General features: G+C 40.4%; 2 protein-coding genes across 2 annotated transcripts in view; one reads left to right on the forward strand and one right to left on the reverse strand.

The window, feature by feature from the left end:
* UMAD1 (UBAP1-MVB12-associated (UMA) domain containing 1) overlaps positions 1–20,095 on the forward strand; it is a 261,328-nt gene that overhangs the window by 100,589 nt on the left and 140,644 nt on the right. The gene's annotated exons all lie outside the window — the stretch shown is intronic.
* COL28A1 (collagen type XXVIII alpha 1 chain) overlaps positions 1–20,095 on the reverse strand; it is a 95,800-nt gene that overhangs the window by 50,694 nt on the left and 25,011 nt on the right. Inside the window, exons 10-13 of the mRNA XM_063123251.1 lie at positions 19,164–19,208; positions 16,055–16,108; positions 1,828–1,896; positions 567–635 (exon numbers count right to left, since the gene is read on the reverse strand). Coding sequence (XP_062979321.1) covers positions 567–635; positions 1,828–1,896; positions 16,055–16,108; positions 19,164–19,208 — 237 coding nt within the window. The remainder of the gene's footprint in view (positions 1–566; positions 636–1,827; positions 1,897–16,054; positions 16,109–19,163; positions 19,209–20,095) is intronic.

A 20,095-nucleotide genomic window follows, 5' to 3' on the forward strand; every position in this document is an offset into this window, starting at 1 on the left:
TAGCACAGTGAGTAGAAGGATTAGGACTGGTGAGACACAGGTTCAAATATCCACATAATCATAAAGTGCTCACTGGGTGACTTTGGGCCATTCATTGAATCTCAGCCTAACCTACTTCACAGGGTGGTTGTGAGGATATTATGGGAAAGGGGGAGAGCCATGTACACCTCCTTGAGTGCCTCAGTTGAAAGATGGAAAACAAATAGATTAAATTTCCCAGTGCATTGTGCTATTTATTTCCAGGTAACCTGCAACTATTCTACCAATAGTGTAAGTATTATTTCACCAATAGTATAAGTATTATTTCAATTGCTCAGCTCCAGTTGGTCTCTTACATATTGGTCTCTCACTTGCAGGAATCAGAACCTTTGCAGTTTACATTTGTCTTTGTTGTTACTATTAACCCTAGTATATATTCTACATTAAAAGAAAAACATTCTCCGTAGACAAACTGAAAATGTTCACATGCTGCTGAAAGATTCAACAAACACTGCTGCCGTTTTTCAACCAAACATCCATTCTTAAATCTCTTAAACTCCTTTCCAGAACTTGACAGATTGACTTACCGTTAACCCTGGCTCACCAATTCCAATTGGTCCTGGCAGCCCAATTCTTCCTTCCTGACCTCTATCACCCTTGTAAAATAAGATTTAGAAAATAAAGACAATGTTGGCTACCATTCAGAATCCATTTTCTAAGACAGGAACAGAAAGGAATGAGTGGACATATTTTAATCATTTGATTCAAACAGACATAATGCTATATCATAAAAAGTTTAATGAAATGATATCATCATAATTATGAACAGTTAATGTGAAATATAATGTAGGCTACAATCCTGGAAACATGCACAATACGGGGCTGCACTACTTTTACTTTTAGATTGATCTCATCCTTTAATTTAACTATTTAAACTAGCCTTTGACCTCTCCAATGTGCCTTTATAAAAAAGTAAGAGACACTCACATTTCACCTTTTCTCACATATATTTATGAACTCCTAAGACCTTTACTATATCTGGCATTCAAACAATGCTGAGAATAAAACAGTATAATCGTACATGTTATCACTCTGTTCTGTACACTTTGTAACAAAAAACTGAAAATTCAGAAGAATGGTTTACCATAAGCTATCTACACTGGTTTACCATAGGCTATAGGGTGACCATATGAAAAGGATACTAAAGACATACAGACTAGATACAAAAGAGGGCAGGGCTCCTGCAGCTTTAACTGTTGTGATGAAGAGAGAATTTCACTAGATGCTGTATGCATACAAGTGATACCTGCTGAAATTCTCTTTTCAATACAACTGTTAAAGATACAGGAGCCCTGTCCTTGTTTCCATATGATCGCCCTAACCATAGGAAGCAATGAATTAAAGCAAGTTCAAGGTCTCATTGAAAACCTATGGATACCAATGTAACTGCAGATGAAAAATTGCTTTAATTTGCAGCAATATAGATATTTAGAGATTAAAAAATACATTAGTTCCTTAACTGGGCCCTCATGACTGTCATGTATGGGCCAAGGTAGTTGTGACTTACCCCTTCCTACTATTGCCTTTTACGCCAATACATAAAATGGTGTCTTTGTGCCATTGTGCAACATGTAATCTGAACATTCTGGTTCATGTCTTGGGCCAAGGGACAGAGTTTGTCATTCCATGACTAATAGTTGCTGTAGTCAAGCTATTTTAGCATTTCTCCAAATGTTTTTGAAGAAACAACAGGAATGGATTATTATTTTAGATAAGACATGCAAACAACCTCATACTTGGAGATAACCACAGACACCAATATGAATTACAGTAGATCCTATACATTACCTTAGGTCCTGGATATCCAATTCCAGGAACTCCAGTGGGACCATAAGGACCTGATGGGCCTGGATCACCCTTAAAAAAACCCAGAAATAAACAAATGAGGAGCTTGTATAATGGGAAAAGATCATTTGTTCCTAATGAATAAGAAAACTTAAGAGATGAATTCAGGAACCATGGTATCCAGGGTTACAACAATACCCAATCAAGCATTGATAATCTTTTTGACTTTGGAGTATGAAGCAGCAAGCAAATTGGCTCATAAAAATCACACAATTTCCTTTGCAAATATAAAATGGACAATTGCGCAGGTGCGAATTCTTGCAAATTCGCAACTGTGCAAATTCACAATTATGCAAATTTGCATTTTTTCAAATTTGTACCTGTGCAATTATGCAGTTTAGGCTATTGGGGAAATGCACAATTTTGACTGTTTCTTTGGTTTTGCTTATTTTCCAAAGTTTTATTTGTGTCACCTTCTATTTGGTGCACTTGGGAGCTTCAGCTATTGGGTGGTATAAAAATGCAATAAATAAATAATAATAAAAAACTCTCCCCTGGATGAAATTGCACAGGATTTTGAAGGTGAATTGGGTACCCTCTGACTAGGTGTGGTCCTAATCCTGCAAACCTTCAAGGGTTTATAGAGCAGTGGGAACTATATGATCCCTCTTGCTGTGCAACACTATAGGTGAGCAAATTAATCCAGGGTGCCCGACAGATGACATGAGAACCCAGTGTGGGTTAAATAACCCCTACTACAGACTGTGAGTTATCAGAGTGGGTTATTTTGGGAAAATAACTCATCATGGACAAAAAATTCTCAACAGAAAACATGATAACCCACAATGGGTTATTTAAGCCATTGTGGGTTATTGTGTTGTCCAAATGCACTCTTTGTCTTACAAAGCAAGAAGCTTGAACAGGTAGATATAGACACATCAAATATTGGCTCCCATCCGAACTGTTGTCTGTAATTCCTAAAATAAAATGCCTATATAGTATGTACACATTAGTCTACAGACTATTGGTTCAGGTAAACATCTTAATATTATGAGACAATCCAATGAGCACAGGATTTTTAAATGATCCATTCATACTGTAGATCTGTTATCTTCCCCAGAATTACAAATTCCATTTTCTTACACAATATATTTCTGAGAGGAAAAAAACAGGTAGAACCAGTATTTGTGGAAGTCTCGAAAATAAAGGCAATTCCAAGCTTAAAACCAGCACCAATTTAAAAGTTGTGTTATGATATTTGACCAGACTGGATTTTCAGAGAAGATGAGTACTCAAGCTTTCATGGATAAAGATAAGCAACTGCAGCTTTTGGCATCAGAACTTAAAATTGAAATAATGAGTGAGGGCTACATAAGACATTACATGGCTCTGAATTGATGAGGAAATATCACAGGGTGCCTGTGATAAAAAGTGTGTCCTATTATTTCCCTAACCCATGAAGTAGCTCTTCAAAGAATCCTCATTGGTTGTTTTTAGTGTGTTGCCTCAAATTGTATAGAATTGTAAATAAAAAGAATTATGTTAGATCAACACGGCTGAGACATGGCATTTTGCTTCCTGAGGTAGAGAGCAAAATGGTGCCCCCTCACATTGCATGTACAAAATCTTGACTGGACTGGAAGGGGAATCCTTCTTCAACAGTGGCAATGCGATAGCATCCTCCACCACACCTGAAGGCAGCAGGCTAGCTTAGGAGAAACAGGGCAGGCTGCATGGCACTCTCCTCCATCATCCTGCTACTGCCACCACCCAGAAACTGCTGCCTGAGGCAACTGTTCCATGCTGCCTAATGGTAGGGCCAACCCTATATATCAAGCCAAAGGCCACCAGGCACAGTGCCATTTTCTATGGTGGCTAGCAAGAGGATTCTGAGAAGCTTATGCACAGAGCATGAGGGCAACAGCCCTGTTCTGCAGTGGCTCCCCAGCAAATGCCTCTGTACCAGGAAATGTAAGATTCATCTAAGCCCATGGCCATCACCACATCTTATGGTGGTGAATTCCATAAAGCAATTACATATGTCACATGAAGAAGTACTTTCACATAGTCTAATTCAAGGATAGACAACCCGGTGCCTTGCAGATGTTTTGGACTACAACTCCCATAATCTATAATCATTGGCCATAATGGTTGGGAGTTATGGATCTATACTCCAAAACAGCGGGAGGATACCAGGTTGCCTACCCCAGCATAATTGTTCAAATGGAATTATAGATTGTTTCCTAGATTTATGTTGCCATTATTCCTTTCAGCACGATTCCTTATAATTATTATTACTGCTATCATTTACTCTTCTTAGCAGACATTATTATTACCTTTTCTTCTTTTTTTATTTGCAACAACAGACAACCAAAATAAGCAAAAATAAATAAACAATCTAACCCTAAAACCATTTTGATTTACTCCTCCCACCCACCCCCGCCAAAAAAGTATAATCTCGTCCTGTAGAACGCTAATTATATTTATTTATTTATTTACTGCATTTGTATACTGCCCCATAGCCAAAGCTTTCTGGGCGGCTCACATAAAATTATGCCATGCATCGATCATCAAACCTAACTCAGACATACAGGCCTTCACTGTTGAATGGATTACAAATTGGAATTTCCACGGGGGAATACTCCTATCCAAAATTGGATCTAGAATCTCATTAAAATCCCCACCAATTAACAAATGATCATAAGTAATAGTAGGCAAATAACGAAGGGACATAAAATAAAGTAGGTAAATTATTATTTACTTTTCTTAGCAGGCACAGCTATGATGAAGGCATAACTTTTGATTTCTCAATGTCTCTTTTGCTGCCCCTGTCTTACAGTTCTGATTCATGAGTTATCCTTGTGTGACTCGACTGAATGTAATAAATAGCAGGTGTTCTGACACAATATCATTTTCCCATTCCAGGAAATATTTCCTTTCTCACTAGGACACTTCTAAACATACATTTCCAGTTGTACATTTTATTCTCCATGTTGCAATGAATGAGCACACAGACGCTTTATCAGTGCTTTTAATTTAGTAGAAGTTACAATAGCAACAAAAAAGGAGGTTACATTTCCTGTATAGTTCAACAGGCATGAACAGACAAGACATTTTGGAAGAATTTGGTCTTTCCATCTTTCAAATGTTGTAATTGAATTTATAAAGGGGGTTTGTCAAATTTCAGAACATCTCCATTTCTCTACAATTCTCTCAAAATGTATAGCAAGATCCAGTGAGGATTAATCACTTCTCTCGATGTATGTACATGCTAAATCATCAGCAGAAAAAGTCTGACAATTCCCAGCTTTCCCCTGCTGATAGTGCTGGCTGGGGAATGATGTGAAGTGTTGAGCATTTTTCTGTCTAAACGTGCATAGGATTGTGCTCTTTATCATTCAAACCATGTTGACTTGGAAGTAAGTCCTACTGTATTCAACATGATTTACTCACCAGTAAGTGTGTTTAGGTTTGCCACCTAAGGCTACAATTCTATAGATACTTACTTAGAAGTAAGTTCAATTGAACTCTTCCCCCACCAGTGTATCTACTATGGCAGCTGCATGCATAGCAGGGCTCTTCCCAAATTCTTTAGCCCCATAGATTGTGGAATTCTTTCAAATTAGAATATGCCCCTTATTTTCTATCAATTTTCTTTTTCTTATGCTTAGTTAAGGCTGCAATCCTTCACACAGATACCTGTGAGTAAGTGCTATTGAATACCTGTATGTCTGTATGCATTGGCAAAACTTAGAATGAAGAAATATGAGCTTTTCAACAATCTGTTACATGTAATTGTTTTGGTAGTGAAAAAGTTAATGCTTTGATGTTAATCATCAACAAGAAATCTTTTTTTCCCATCAGCGGGAAAAGAAGAAAAGCCAAGAATAACATGAGAGTTAATACTTCTCTGCATTCTAATTATCTTGGCAGGGTTTCTGCAATGGCAGGATTCATGAAGTCCTATAAAAGACAACACAAATCACCAATATTCTAATAGAGAAGATATTGTATCTAGAGTTTCTCATCTTTTAAACGATGTCCAATTCTGAAGGGAAATGAATGGTGAAAGTTACATGAAGGGACAACTGCAGGCAGAGGCCATTCTGAGCTTCCTTTTACCTGTGTGTTTGTGTGTGTGTGTGTGTATATGTGGCTGCGCAGTGACGCTGCATTGTTTCTACGACCCAGGGCATAGCTAGACCAGCCGATATCCTGGGGGTTGCCCCGGGATCATCCCTGTGCATTCACATGATGCACAGGGGATCCTGGGAGCAGGGAGAAATGATCCTTCCCTTGCCCTGGGATATCGCCCTACCCTTATTTCATGGATTTTTCCCAGTCTTGGGATGATCCCAAGATTGTGGAACGTATGGGCGGGCGCTGCAGGTTGTTCTGGCTCCTCACGAGTAACCGCAAGGAACCAGAAGCTGGGCACGGGGCACAAAGATCCTCAGGAGCTCTGAGGGAGTGGGGTTGTTGTTGTTTTTTAAAAAACTTACTGTTTTCCACTTGAGTGCTCGTGTGCTCCGTCTCCTTTAAAAAAAATGGTGGGCGCATCACCCTCTTCCTCCTAGGACATTGCGCACCACGTGTAGACAAGGGGGAGATCTCGCAATAATCATATTGTGAAATCCTCCCTCCTCCATCTTGCTAGGCCCTTTAGGTCTAGCCATGGCCCCAGTCACCAACTCACAGCCACATCGGGCTTCCCCCACCCCACGCTCAAACTGCGCATTTTTAAAGGGTCTATTTATCACAACATTTCAATTTGCTCTAAGGACACATTGTTTTTGTGTCTGGTGGCTTCAGTTTGGGTTATCCACAAGTGGGTGTAGCTCTGGGTAAGCATGGGAATGCAAGGCAGGGATCAGGTTTGACAAGTAGAATGGCTGCCGGTGCTGTGATTTTTCCTGGCTGGATAGCCCGTGCTTCCTCCTGCCATCTTTTTCGTTTTTGCCTCGTAGCAGCGATGCTGTGGGGTTTTGAGGGAGCCACCTACAAATGTATCCATAAAGAAATGGCATGGTCTGCACCTGGGACAGTCTGCATGCTACACAGTGGTTCTGCCATTGAACTATGACCCCACCCCGGTTTTATGAATTAAAATCAGAGGAATACTATGCAGTTGCCCCCAAAAGATTCACATTGAAATTGTACAAAAGTAAAAACTATTTGCTCTCAGTGTGATTCACCATCTTCACTTCTGTAAGCATCATGACTGGAAGGAGATAAGCCTGGATCACTGGTTCATGTTAACCAAAGGAATCAGGCAATTATATCTGAGGCAGAGTTGCAGGGGAATTATCTAGTAATAGTGTAGACTAAGGCCAGATCTACACCTTGTGCCATTTTGATACAATCTGATAATGATGCCACTATATCCATGTCTGCATGTATATCACATAGCACACACGAGATATACACGCTAACCCAGTGGTTGAGTGTGGGTTAACAAGCCACCCTGTGAAAAATGTCCTGATTCCTACAACACGCTAACCCATAGTTCAACAACTACCCATGGTGCAACAACCCACACTCAACCACTGAGTGTGGGTGTGCATGTTGTTTGAAAAGTCCCACTGAGTGTGGGTTAGTATGTTGTGCAAACCCAGTCACTGAGATCTGTTCGGATATTTTAGAAAATACGGCACAGAAATCAGGAAATAATGCTAGAAAAGTGGTATACAGAATGTGTCATATGCCCCAACAGTTATCAGTGCACTTCAATACTGATAAAAAGCACTAGTGTAGAACTAATCTAAATGAAAGAGGAGCAAGATATTTCCCTCTTGCATGTGGATGGTATCACACTTGGGGAATGCATTCATTATTAGTCTATAGGATAAGATGGCATTCATATGTAGCATTCTAAGACTCATTGACTTTTCATGCCCAAGCAAGTATCTGCTGAATGACAGAATCACAACTTTGAAGCAGTGGAGGGCAGTTCCAGGGATGTTGCTAGGCACTTAAAAGATTCAGGGTCTAGGCCCACAGGACACAAACCTGCATAAAATTAGCACATGCTGAATTTATATCTATATACAGTATGTATGATTAGAAATAACGACTGGGATTTATTTACATCCCACAGGAGGCAAAGCAAGCCAATTAATTTCTCATCCAAATCATCTCAATAAATAAATAAATAAATAAATAAATTCTACAATTAATTTGCACCTAAATCCAAACCATCGGAAACATATTTGTTCCCTAAGCTACATTTCTATGCAGGGGAAGATCTTAGGAGCAGGGTTGCAGCATGTGAGAAGGAGAGAATTAACCTTTCTCACCCCAGGTACAATTTCCCTTGAAAACTGCCCTCTGTGTGGTAAATAAACTGAAGGAAGAAAGGAAAGGAACCTCTCGTGCAAGCACTGAGTCATTACTGACTCTTGGAGGGACACCAGCTTTCGCTGACGTTTTCTTGGCAGGCCTTATAGCGGGGTGGTTTGCCGTTGCCTTCCCCGGCCGTTATTACCTTTCCCCCAGCTAACTGGGTACTCATTTTACCGACCTCGGGAGGATGGAAGGCTGAGTTGACCCGAGCCAGCTGCCTGAAACCAGCTTCCGCTGGGATCGAACTCAGGCCGTGGGGAGAGTTTCAGCTGCAGAAACTGCTGCTTTACCACTCTGCGCCACACGAGGCTCTAAATAAGCTGAAGGCCCCCCCCCCCCAAAAAAAACTTCCTTAACACTAATGGACACTCAAGGCTCTAAGAAATTCATCCAGGTCCCTGGGAAATAGGCCCTGTTCAACATCCCTGAACAGAACTATAAAGCCAAACAAAACACACATTTGTTTTCGTACAATTTTACGGGAATTCTCTCCCATATCTATGTCACATGAGGATGTATAACATTAACAGTAAGTCTCTTTTTGTGGAAATGTTCTGAATGCCAACATCTGAAATCTTTCAACCAACACAGGATTTTCACTTTGCGTTGGAGCTGGCAGCTTTCCTACAAAGCTGGTTTTCTGCTTTCCAAATATCCCATTCCAATAGCATGTACAACAAATCATCCGGAATGGAACATCTCCTAACTTCAAACACTCGTTTGTCCTTGCTTTATCCGGAAGTGCATGTCCATGCATATGTCCCTGAACGGAATGTAAAATAGCCAACCCATGAAGATCAAATAATTGGTTGGGGTTTTTTTCTTCTTGGCTGTGTAAAATGCACTTAATTAGTCCCTTTCAAGTAACTCCTGGGTTTTTACCAGATTTTCAGCTGCTGCTAATGCAGTTAACATATATGCAGCTATGGAAATTTTCTTGACTTGAGCTTGAAAGACTAAGACGCTGATGCCATTTTCCTCTTGTGATGTGTCTAGATGTGGTCCTTTCTTATGTAATCCACTTCAAAAGAAATATCTCTCATTTTATCTGTGACAGTGGAGGGGGCTACATCTGGCAATTTTTGACCTTCTCTCCTTCACAAAACTAGAAATCCAAGATGTACAGCATCTGTCAGGCTTAATCAACGGTTGTCAGGTGTCAACCCAAGCAAACAGGCACGGTCAATTCCAGAGCAAATACATTTGAGTCTAAAGTCCCAGAGGCAGGGTCGTGGAGTCAGGGCTGGGGTGAGAGTTGAGTTCCAGAGAAGGCGGTCTAGTTGCACTGGGATTGGCTTGTGGGAGTCAGCTGACAATTACTGTAGTGTGGGTAATTTCCTTGGACCAACACCTAGTGTACCAGGTTTTCAAGGGATTCATGAGGTAAGGAGCTAAGTCCTGTTCAAAACATCTCCACCCTGAGGCTTTACCGCCTTTCATAATTTTACAGTATACTTCTAGTCCTCATGGTAGCAGAGGAAAAACAAAGAGTTTAAGGTAAAATTCTTAAGTAACAGAAACAAAAACAGAAATACAAGGAAGCTCAGTCACTCAACATTGGGATGCCATTGTTCCAGATGGCCAAGACTTCTGTTTATAAAAGCAGTAGGCCAGATTCCTTGGAAAGGCTCACAAACAAGACATGAAAATGTTTGCATGTTGTGTTTTTTCAGCATCTGGTAAGCAAAGGTGGATGGCCTCTTAATATTATTTATTTATTCATGGAATAAATATCATGGAAGTTCAATTTCACTGTTTGACTAATAGCTATTGATGATAGGTCTCTAAAACAAGTCAGGTTATTTCTCATAGAATCATAGAATCATAGAATAGCAGAGTTGGAAGGGGCCTACAAGGCCATCGAGTCCAACCCCCTGCTCAATGCAGGAATTCACCCTAAAGCATCCCTGACAGATGGTTGTCCAGCTGCCTCTTGAAGGCCTCTAGTGTGGGAGAGCCCACAACCTCCCTAGGTAACTGATTCCATTGTCATACTGCTCTAACAGTCAGGAAGTTAGTCTCCATCTAACAGTTAGTCTCCATCTAGAGTAGACTAACAGTAATTTTCCAGGGTTTCTAATAGAGTTTCCTCTGTCACCATATTATTTTAACCACAGATGCCAGGGATTGAACTTGGATTTTCTGAATGCAAAACATGCTCTACCATTGAGCTATGGTCCTTCCCAGAACTCTTACAAACTCTGCTTTCTCTAGTTAACTGTGTCCCAATTGATTACCCATCTATCAACTTAAATACAAATAGCCAGTCATCAGCTCTCAACCCCAGGGATGTCAAGAAAACTGCAGTAGATTCAAATGAGTTCAGCTTTCTATGAATCCAACCTGCAGATTCTATAATGGACCATTTTTTTCCAACTCACATGGGGTTCCACAGATTTGCAGGCTGTTTTTTTAAGTAGGGGAGGGAAGGGGATTTGCACAAATGTGCATATTAGCTAGTACAAATTTTTGTACATGTTGAACAAAAGCCTCATACATCCCTAAAAAAAACCTGATTCCGTTAACGAGCAGATGACAAAACGAAAGATGTCTGGCAATCTATGAAACCAAGATGGAACAGATTTAACAGAATATGTACATCCCTTCTTTTATTTTCCCTCTGTGATTGTGTGAACCTCCTTCACTGTAGTGAACAAAGAAGCTTCAGCTTGTATGACATTCCCATGAGCAAAATGAAGGACCAAAGTACATATCGGAGCTTTGGACCTGGTCGAGTATCTGAAAAAGTTTCTGATGCTCTGACGTTCCTATATCCTGAACCTCCTTTCCTTAGACTTTAAGCTTTTGGTCCTGTTACTCCAATCACATCTTTTTCATTCCTCTTTTACCCTTCATGTCCTACTGGCCTCTGTACCGCAGCAAAAAAATATGATCAAGTTCGACAACCATTCAACTATGGCATTTCAACATTAGGGATTCAAATTGTGCAGGGTGACATAGAGCTGCGATGGGGTTATGGGTTTGGCTTTGTTTCTTCACTAGAAGTCTGAGGTCCACCAACTGGAGTCAAATGCAAAATAGTGGCTCAGGAAGGTAAACATAAAATTAAGGAATAAAGGACTGTTTTCTGTAGCAGGACTGGAGTTCCTACACAAACCCTTCCACATACAAATCTACTTCTGGTTTCTCCCCAAGCTTTCTTGATTTCAGCAGCCTAATTTAGGAGGAGGTAAGGGCTTTTGGGCGGGGGGGGGGGGGTCGTCACTTTTGTTAAACCATTGGGAGTCGGAAACTCTTGTTGATCTACTGTAAATCACCAGCAGATCTAGCAGTAGTTCCCAATCTACCTTCTGCCCGCCTGGGTAAGAAAATCTAAATTAATTAAATTGCTTCGTTGAATTTATTTTTAGCACAGCATATCAGTTTCCCAGACCATGGTTCCCAGGGAACATCCATGGCTCTCAATATGCCCTTGTTTCATGAGAATTGAATTCTCCCCCCCCCCCCACACACACACACCCCAACCTATAAAACTAAATGGCTGCCTTCACCCAGTACTTAAAAACACCACCTGAAAAAGAAAGTCCTGGAAGTGGCAGTTTTAAATGGATGACATATTTGTTGCTGGAACACCAGCTGTAGCTTCTGCAAGTCCCTATTAATTCAGTCATTCTCTCAGCAATACAAACCTCTTCCATAGCAATTGAATTGCTCCACTGGCATTATCTTGAGAACAGATGTATTATTTATAGACTTGGAAAGAGATGTCCCCATATAAATAACTGCTAGACTTTGAATTCATTCATAAGTGTCTGGAAACTTAATTTTAACAAGAGCAGCTGAATGATCTTTCTATAAAGATAACAGAATTTGAGAGAGATTGCTAAGTATCTGTCTGCCATATAGTACCCACATGAAAAAAGGCACTGACCTTTACTAGCTGAATGGGCATTTATTGAGCTGTAAAGAACCATTCATTTTACTGGGTAACTCCTTCCCGAGCAAGTTCATTTGCCTGAAATTTAAAGGGTGTGGAGATGCAAACTTCACTTTGGAACTCGCTAATTAAAACAGATGGCTTCTGTATCTTTGTATAGCTTTGCATCTAGAGGGTAAACAATGGGGTTGTATGAATATAAATAAAAGCTGGCCAAGTCTTTACTAAGGATGAACATGGATTAGGCACAAAGAAGAGTCTGGCTTGTCCTTCAGATCCAAACTTACATGGCAAAGCTAGAAAGCACAAGTTCTGTCTTTACTTGTTAGCTGAACAAACTCATTCATTAAAGCATTTTATAAATATATTTTATAAAGGGTCCCCAGGGTGGTTTACAACAATGTAACACGGGGATATGATAACACTCTTTTTAATCAAGAGTTTAAAGAAAAAAAAATATTAAAAATGTTGTTCGAAGGCACTGGAACTCTTTTCTAATATATTATTGTGCCCTGTGACACATTTTGAGGAGCAGGCATTCATCATAATACTCCCCAAAGTCACACCACCAAGGAGAATCCAAAAATGCAAGCAGTTATATTGATCCATCTCTCTCTCTCTCTCTCTCGCTCTGTGTGTGTGTGTGTGTGTGTATTATAGGTGTATTTTGTAGGTATTTTGTAAAGGTAATGACTCTTAATTCCCATTCAAGACAAGCCCACCCCAAATACTTTGCATTACCACAGGGAAATCTCACAATAATATATTGTTGCTGGGAAAATCCATTTCTCTCCAGCTACTATGAAGACTGTAGCTAAGTTTAAAGGGAATAAAAAAGCTGAGTGGGGTGGCTGATGGTGATATTGTCTACATCACTGATTAAGCTTCTTGCTGCTTATAAATGTCACAAGTGGAGAATGGAGAGGTAAAATAAGATGTGGGTACTGGGGGCTGTCTATATGCGGAGAAAGCGCTGCGGTGGCTGTGGATCTGTGCCACATTGGTTAGACGACGCAAGCGCAGGTTTGCAGCCATCATGGGGTTTTCCCACGATGCTGCATTTTGAAAAAATCAAGGATTTACCCCGACTTTTTCAAAGGGTGCAATGTCAACACAGCACTTCCGCCATGTAAAATCACTCCGGGGCCAATCCAGGGTCAACCTGGGGGCAGCGATTGGTCACCTTCCACCAGGAAGGGGTGAGGGTGGCTGGCCGCCCAGAAATTCCATATTCCCTCCTCGGCATCAGGATTACCCAATGTCGCCCCAGGAGAGGGAAAGCGCAGGATTGAAGAGGAATTTTTATTCTCCCAGTATTTTAACAGTCTATAAATAAATTTTAACTTAGTGTTTTAAATTTGTAATTTTGCATTGCTGCTGTTTTTATCTGGTTGAGCTTTTATATTGTATTTTGTACTATGGTTTTATACTGTTGTTTTATACTCTGAATGTTTTTAATTTTTGTGAACCGCCCAGAGAGCTCCGGCTATTGGGCGGTATAGAAATGTAATAAATAAATAAATAAATAAATAAATAAGGCAGCACCAAGCCATCACCATGAAGACAGCCCTCTGGTCAAGATTCCATGTTCTCAAACTGAATTAAATCAGAGCCATGTGACCTTTTTACATGGTGAGGTTAACGTGAGTTAATGTTTTGGACATGGGGAGTTGATTCTGAATTTTCCACCAAATGTATAGATCTCAATGAACCGCTTTGTACAAAAATATAGCAGTTGTGACCTGAACATGTTGGAGAATTTCCAAAGCTACTTAACTGTTACAAAACCAACTGATTAAAATTAAAATCTATACAGAGGAATCAGCTGTGAATTACAAGTACCCCTTTCCACACATTCATGTTTGATACATGCATTTAATTAAATGTATAAGTTCACTTCTCTAGTGATGCCTATCCCAGAAATGCCTCTTTGATCATGGATTCATTCTATGAGTGTAGTTTCTAGAAACAGCTATTAGGGAGAGAAATAAAGGTCAAGCACATGTGATGTTAAATCACATCCTTTTAACTAACTGCAGCTGTGAGTGCCTCTATGATAAGTGTCTCCAACCAATTTTCAGGGGTCTCTCCTTCCCCCTCAGCCTTATACACTCCTAGCGGTGTTCACATAACACACCAACCAACACTCAGTGGTTGATTGTGAGCTGTTGTTGAACTGTGGGTTGTTTATTGAACTGTGGGTTGTTTATTGAACTGTGGGTTAGGTTGTTGACTGAATCCAGGACATTTTTCACAGGGTGGCTTGTTAACTATGCAGTGTGGCTTATTAACCACCCTGAACAATCCAACAACAAACCATGGATTCTCAAGGTGGCTTATTTGAGAAAAATTGGCCACACTACAGTGTTAACAAGCCTGCAGAAAATCTCCTGGGTTCAGACAACACACTAACCCGCGGTTCAGCAAACAAACCAAACTCAACAACTGAGTGTGGATTAGCATGTTGTGCGAACCCAGTTACCGTGTAGCATTTCCAGGGGGCTGGAGAGATTGCAATGGGGAGGAGAAGTCAACAGCTGCCAGCTGCACTACATTCACCTAAATTTCAATTCAAACCATTATATTCATAAGAAACTGAAGTTTTTACTAATGTACAGCATTTATTCCCCCAACACCCAAGCACTCTCTTCTTTGGCATGCTGAGATAGCACAGAAGTGATCTGTACGAAGGACGGCAAACAAAGAATGAGAAAAATCAAGGCAAGGAAAAAGCACCAGTGAGGCCAAGATTCCAACAACTTTTACTGTCACAAATATTTTCCACATATAAAGCAGTTCCTGTGTGTCTTCAAATGTTCTGGTTGCCTCAGAAACAAGGCCAGGATGTTTCACATAATGCACGCCCACATACAATGCAATAGAAGCTGCATTCATTAGGCCTCCTGTGGACTTGACAGTCAAATGCAAAATAGTATCATTAACACCAGCCCTTGCATTTATAAATATTTAGCTCTTCAATGCTCAAATAGGCATGAGTAGCATAATAAATATATTGATATAAATTAAAACCAAAGGACCAATGATTGATGACTAGGAAAAGCAAGCACAGTCACAATCCCTTTGGCCCAATTATTTTGATATAGCGAGCCCCAGTAATGCATGTGCTGCAGAAAACCACATGTCCGACGGTGTTTTCCTCTCTGACAGAAACACACCCACCCTTTATTGCAACACAAGCTGCATTTTAAACTCCAGGGAGCGTCAAAGGCGGTTTGTAACGCTGCACGAGAAAACTGCAAGTGTAGGAAAATGGGAAAGCCTTACAAAGCACATGAAATTCCCTTTGAGGGCTCTTTCAGAGGTCGCTGTGTTCAGAGCAACACCATTTCCGTTATTCTATAGAAGGGGCACACATACCCCGTGGTAATTGTTCTGCCCTCACCATTGCCAAACGTGTCATCACCGTAGCAGACGTAAAAGCAGCAATTTTGCAAGAAATTGTGTGTTTGGAGGCACAATTGCGCTCCCAGAAGCGTATGAATAATGTAAATAAACAAAATAAATAAATAGAACAATATATATATATATATATATATATATGGATATGGACATACACACACACACACACACACACAGAGCAAACTTGTTCTCCCAGTGCCAATCTTTATGTAGCCAAAACCACTATCCATGCAGAAGAGGGAGGTATTAACATGGTTGGGAGGAACCAGGTTTTGTAGATGTACCACACACACACACACACACACACTCAAACTCTAATGTGAGAGGGGGAAACTCCAAAATGGCCCAATGAGGACTGAGCATGTTCAGTGGCTACAAAAAGATGAGTGATTGCTATGGCGGGGGTGCGGGTGGGGACACACACGAAAACCTGGATGAATGGGGAATGGAATAGAGTATCCTGGAAAAGGGCAGGGTTGACAGGATGGAACCATGAACAAGAGCTGTCCACACTGCAACATTTTGTTGCAGGTCCCACTTGTAAAATGATATACCACACATGTATCTTACCTTATTTCCTTGAATGCCTTTTGGACCAGGCTCCCCTGGAAGGCCACTGATTCCCTTTTGCAAAACAAAAAAGAAGAATTTGGTGTTCTCCCAATGGACATGTTAAGTACATTAGCAAAACAGGTTGCTATCCTGGTTGTGCTTTTTATATTGTATTTTGTATTTGGGTTTTTAGATTGTTGGATGTTTTATTATGTTCTTAATGGTTTTAATTTTTGTGAACCGCCCAGAGAGCTTCGGCTATTGGGCGGTATAAAAATGTAATAAATAAATAAATAAAACCAGCCTCTGAAAGATGTATATGTGAATTCTTGCAATAAAAACAGATCCAGGATCATTTTATTAAACATTTTCCCTTGCCTTGTCCTTAATTCAGTGCTACTTCTCTGCTGCCTCTGGAGGTACTTACCTTTCAATATAACTTCCCTATACCTCTTTTACTTTTGAAATGAAATTAGGGCAATATAAACAATATTTTCTTAGCAAAAAAATAAAAATAAATCTTATCCAAAAATCTACTAATAATCCTACAGTAAATCACTCTGTGAGTTCGATGTAAGACTCATGCTATTCATCTTCTTCTCAATATATTGTATGATCATATTGTTCTTATGTTACTTTTTTTTTTTTTGAAGAATTGATGTAAACAGGAGGCAAGAATATGTGATCAATTCCCTTTCTCTCCTTTGTTGATTCCAGTGGTGGCCATGGCTTAGGGCCTCGTGTTATGAGGGGCCTCTAAATATGTTGGATGTAAGATAAGTAAGATGAAATCGCTTTGGCTTAAGACTATGGAAAGCCTGATGCAATTTACAGCAGAGTTGCCTTATATAGAGAAAACGCGGCAATGCAGCATTTAGTATAGGAGGCAACAAGCGCAAACTAGAACCAGTTTAAAAGAAGTTCAAATCAACTTACTTTATTAGTCCTTTTATATACATCTTCAGAGAAAGCTAACGCAGTTTAACCACAAGCACCTCCTAATGCTTGGTATCCTGGGTGGAACCCTTCTTCTTATAATGTAATACACTTTTTCCTCTGAATTTTGATATGGCTTAGGGCCTCAGCATGACTTAATCTGGCCCTGATTGATTCCCTTGTGTTTAGTGTTGGATTGCAAGCCCCTTGGAGTAGGGACCTGTCCTCTCATTCTTCGTAAAGTGCCATGTACATAAATTATAATTATTATTGCTCAAAATACTAGTAGTGTTCACACAGAATGGCCCCCAAATGGCAATATGTGGTCCATTCTGCGGTATCCCTGCTCCATTTCCCCCTGTTGTATCACTAGGGCTGTCCAGTAGCAATACACTTGGAGCACCTTAAAGCCTAACAGACTGATGCTGTAAATTAGTTAGTCTTTAAGGTGCCACAAGACCCTTTGTAGTTTTTGCTGTCATAGACTAACACGGCTACCTTCTGGAAATTGTTACAGTAGCAATATGGTATTCCACCATGGGAACCCCTCTTAATCACAGGAAAATATTTATGGAGAAATACTACACATTTTTCTGCTGGCACATAAGCTAATGAATTGGCAGGGGATAGGGGGCAGGGAGGTCAACAGTTCCACTGAGAAGGCAAAAATGTTCTCACAGTTCTGCTTCAAGCTAAACTCTATAGTTGCAGAAGAGAACACTGAAGCATAAGCATAAGTGACAACCAAGAAATTGGCAGCAGGTTCCCCTTGAGAATAAGAGCCCTGCTAGATTGGACTAAGGGTGGTCAGCATCTGGTATCCAGCAGCAGCAAACAATGCATGAAGCCAACAACCCTCTCTTGCTGCTTGTCCCCATTATCTGGAAGACAGAAGTACACTCCCTCTGAACAGAGAAGTTTCATTTCATTATCATTGTGAGAGATTTATATAATAACACTATGACACTCGGTGTTCTATTTTCACGTTCTTTCCTACTAATCTCTAATTTTCCATTTGTAGAAGCCATGCTAATTTGTCTTCAGCAAGACTTGTTCTTCTACAGGTTTACCAATTTGAGCTTTTCTTATTCTTTCATAATGCTTTCAACCAACTTGCCTGGGACAGTAGTTAGGCTGATGGGTCTGCAATTTCCTAGTTGCCCTCCTGATTAAAAAATGGGTGTTACTTTGGCTTTCTGATCCTATGATAAGGGTCCATTTTAGTCCTAAGATCCTTACTGATATTAGAAGATCAATAATTTCACATTTAAGTTTTTAAAGATATCAGATGCATGTCGTTTGGTCCTGGTGGTGTATTAATTTCTAATTTCTCATTTAGCCTTAGGACTTTATTCCCTTGTCACTCATCATTGACTTCTGTCTAAGATCTTGGCAAGAAATGTCAGCAGCTAACAAGAGGTAGGAAGAAACAAGTGATTCACAAACAAGTAAAAATCTCAGAGCCCATTCTCAGTAAGGTGATAAACTGTAGATGTCTAGGCTATATAGCCTCGGACTGCAGGGGTGTGCCGCTCAAATAACAGCATGCCAAGAAGGAGAAACTAGGGCCGTTTCTACACCTGCCTTTTCCCACAGGATCATCCCTGTGCATCCAAATGACACACAGGGAATCCTGGGAGCAGGCAGGGACGATCCTTCCATTTTTCTGGGATAACCTGTAGGTGTAGAAAGGGCTAAAAAACTTTTCCCTGACATCAAGTTTTCTTTGAGGAGTGATTTTTGTTTGTATGAAGGAGTGTTCAGTCATATCAGCTCTGACTGCATTCTGAAGTGGTACAGCCAGGCACAGATTCTTCACCTCAGTGAGGGCCAATGTATCACATGCAGCTACATCTTCACTTTCCCCTTAATTAAAGGTGTGGGAAGTTTTTTAACCTGATTGCAGTGTGTAGGGAACGGGGGAAGGCCCGTAGGTGGGTGGGGTGGGGGTGGGGATTTCCATCCTGGTCATGGCTGGGGAAGGAAGGGATTCACCTCCCCGGCCAAGATGCTGCAATCAGGAAAACAACCTCCCAAACACCTAAAATTAGTTATAGAAATACAGAAGATGCAGCCGCACGCATTGCATTAAGTGTGATAGGTGGTCTGCCCCTAAGAAGTAGGCTGAAGTAAGCAATGCATCACAAGCCAAACAGCACTAAAATCATCACTAAGGTTAAACCAAACTTACCTGTGGGCCTCTCGGTCCCTTTGGGCCAAAAGGGCCTTCTAGACCCTGTTCAAATAAAGCAACAACAACATAATGATTAATAGCAAGTTCTGATTCAAGTGACACATCCTAAAACATTTCTCAGCTCTCTCGTTGCTAATGTGGGTGCAAGGTGGTATCGGTATAAGGAGAAAAATTTCCACTTCTACCTGATATAAACTGACAGTTTCTCATATCTGACCTGAAACTATGTTTTAAATATGGTCTTTAATATATGGACACTAGGAAATATTAAATAACATCAAGCACTGGTGGGCAGATGTTAGAGCTGGATGTACTGGGAGTTCTCTTGGTGATCTGGAGGAGATCAGTTGTCAGGATTCCCAGTTGTTTAATAGCTGCAACAAAATTACTCCCCCTGCCCCACATTCTAAATGAAACTGCTGAAAAGAAGAAAACTTGTGGGGCAGCAGTAACCAGGGCCAGATCTACACCAAGCAGGATGTAACACATTGAAAGCAGTTTGAAACGGTATATGGAATGTGTCATGGAACAGATGTCAATGCACTTCAATATTGTTATAAAGCAGTAGTGTAGATTCTGTCCACGAATGGATTTTCATATGGAAGGACTGTGAAGTGCCTTCAGATCTGTTACTCAGAACACAATACTGGGCTCAGAATTTCTAAATTTGAAGACATGTATGTCTTTTGCACCAAACTCCAGTTGGTGGATATCTGGGTTCTAGTAAAAAATAAAAATTGATCCTGCACACTTGGCGTTTGCCTATCTCTGACACAGAGCACACCACACTCTAAATCTAAACATGGGACCCCTATTCAGATAACGAACGTTGCACATTGAATTAGGATGGCCATGTGTCCTACATTAAAAAGGACAGTCCTCTATTTCGGAAGGTGTCAGTCCTTTCTTTGAAGGTGTGATCTATTTGA

This window comes from Elgaria multicarinata, chromosome 1 (genome assembly GCF_023053635.1).
Source record: "Elgaria multicarinata webbii isolate HBS135686 ecotype San Diego chromosome 1, rElgMul1.1.pri, whole genome shotgun sequence".
NCBI lineage: Eukaryota > Metazoa > Chordata > Lepidosauria > Squamata > Anguidae > Elgaria > Elgaria multicarinata.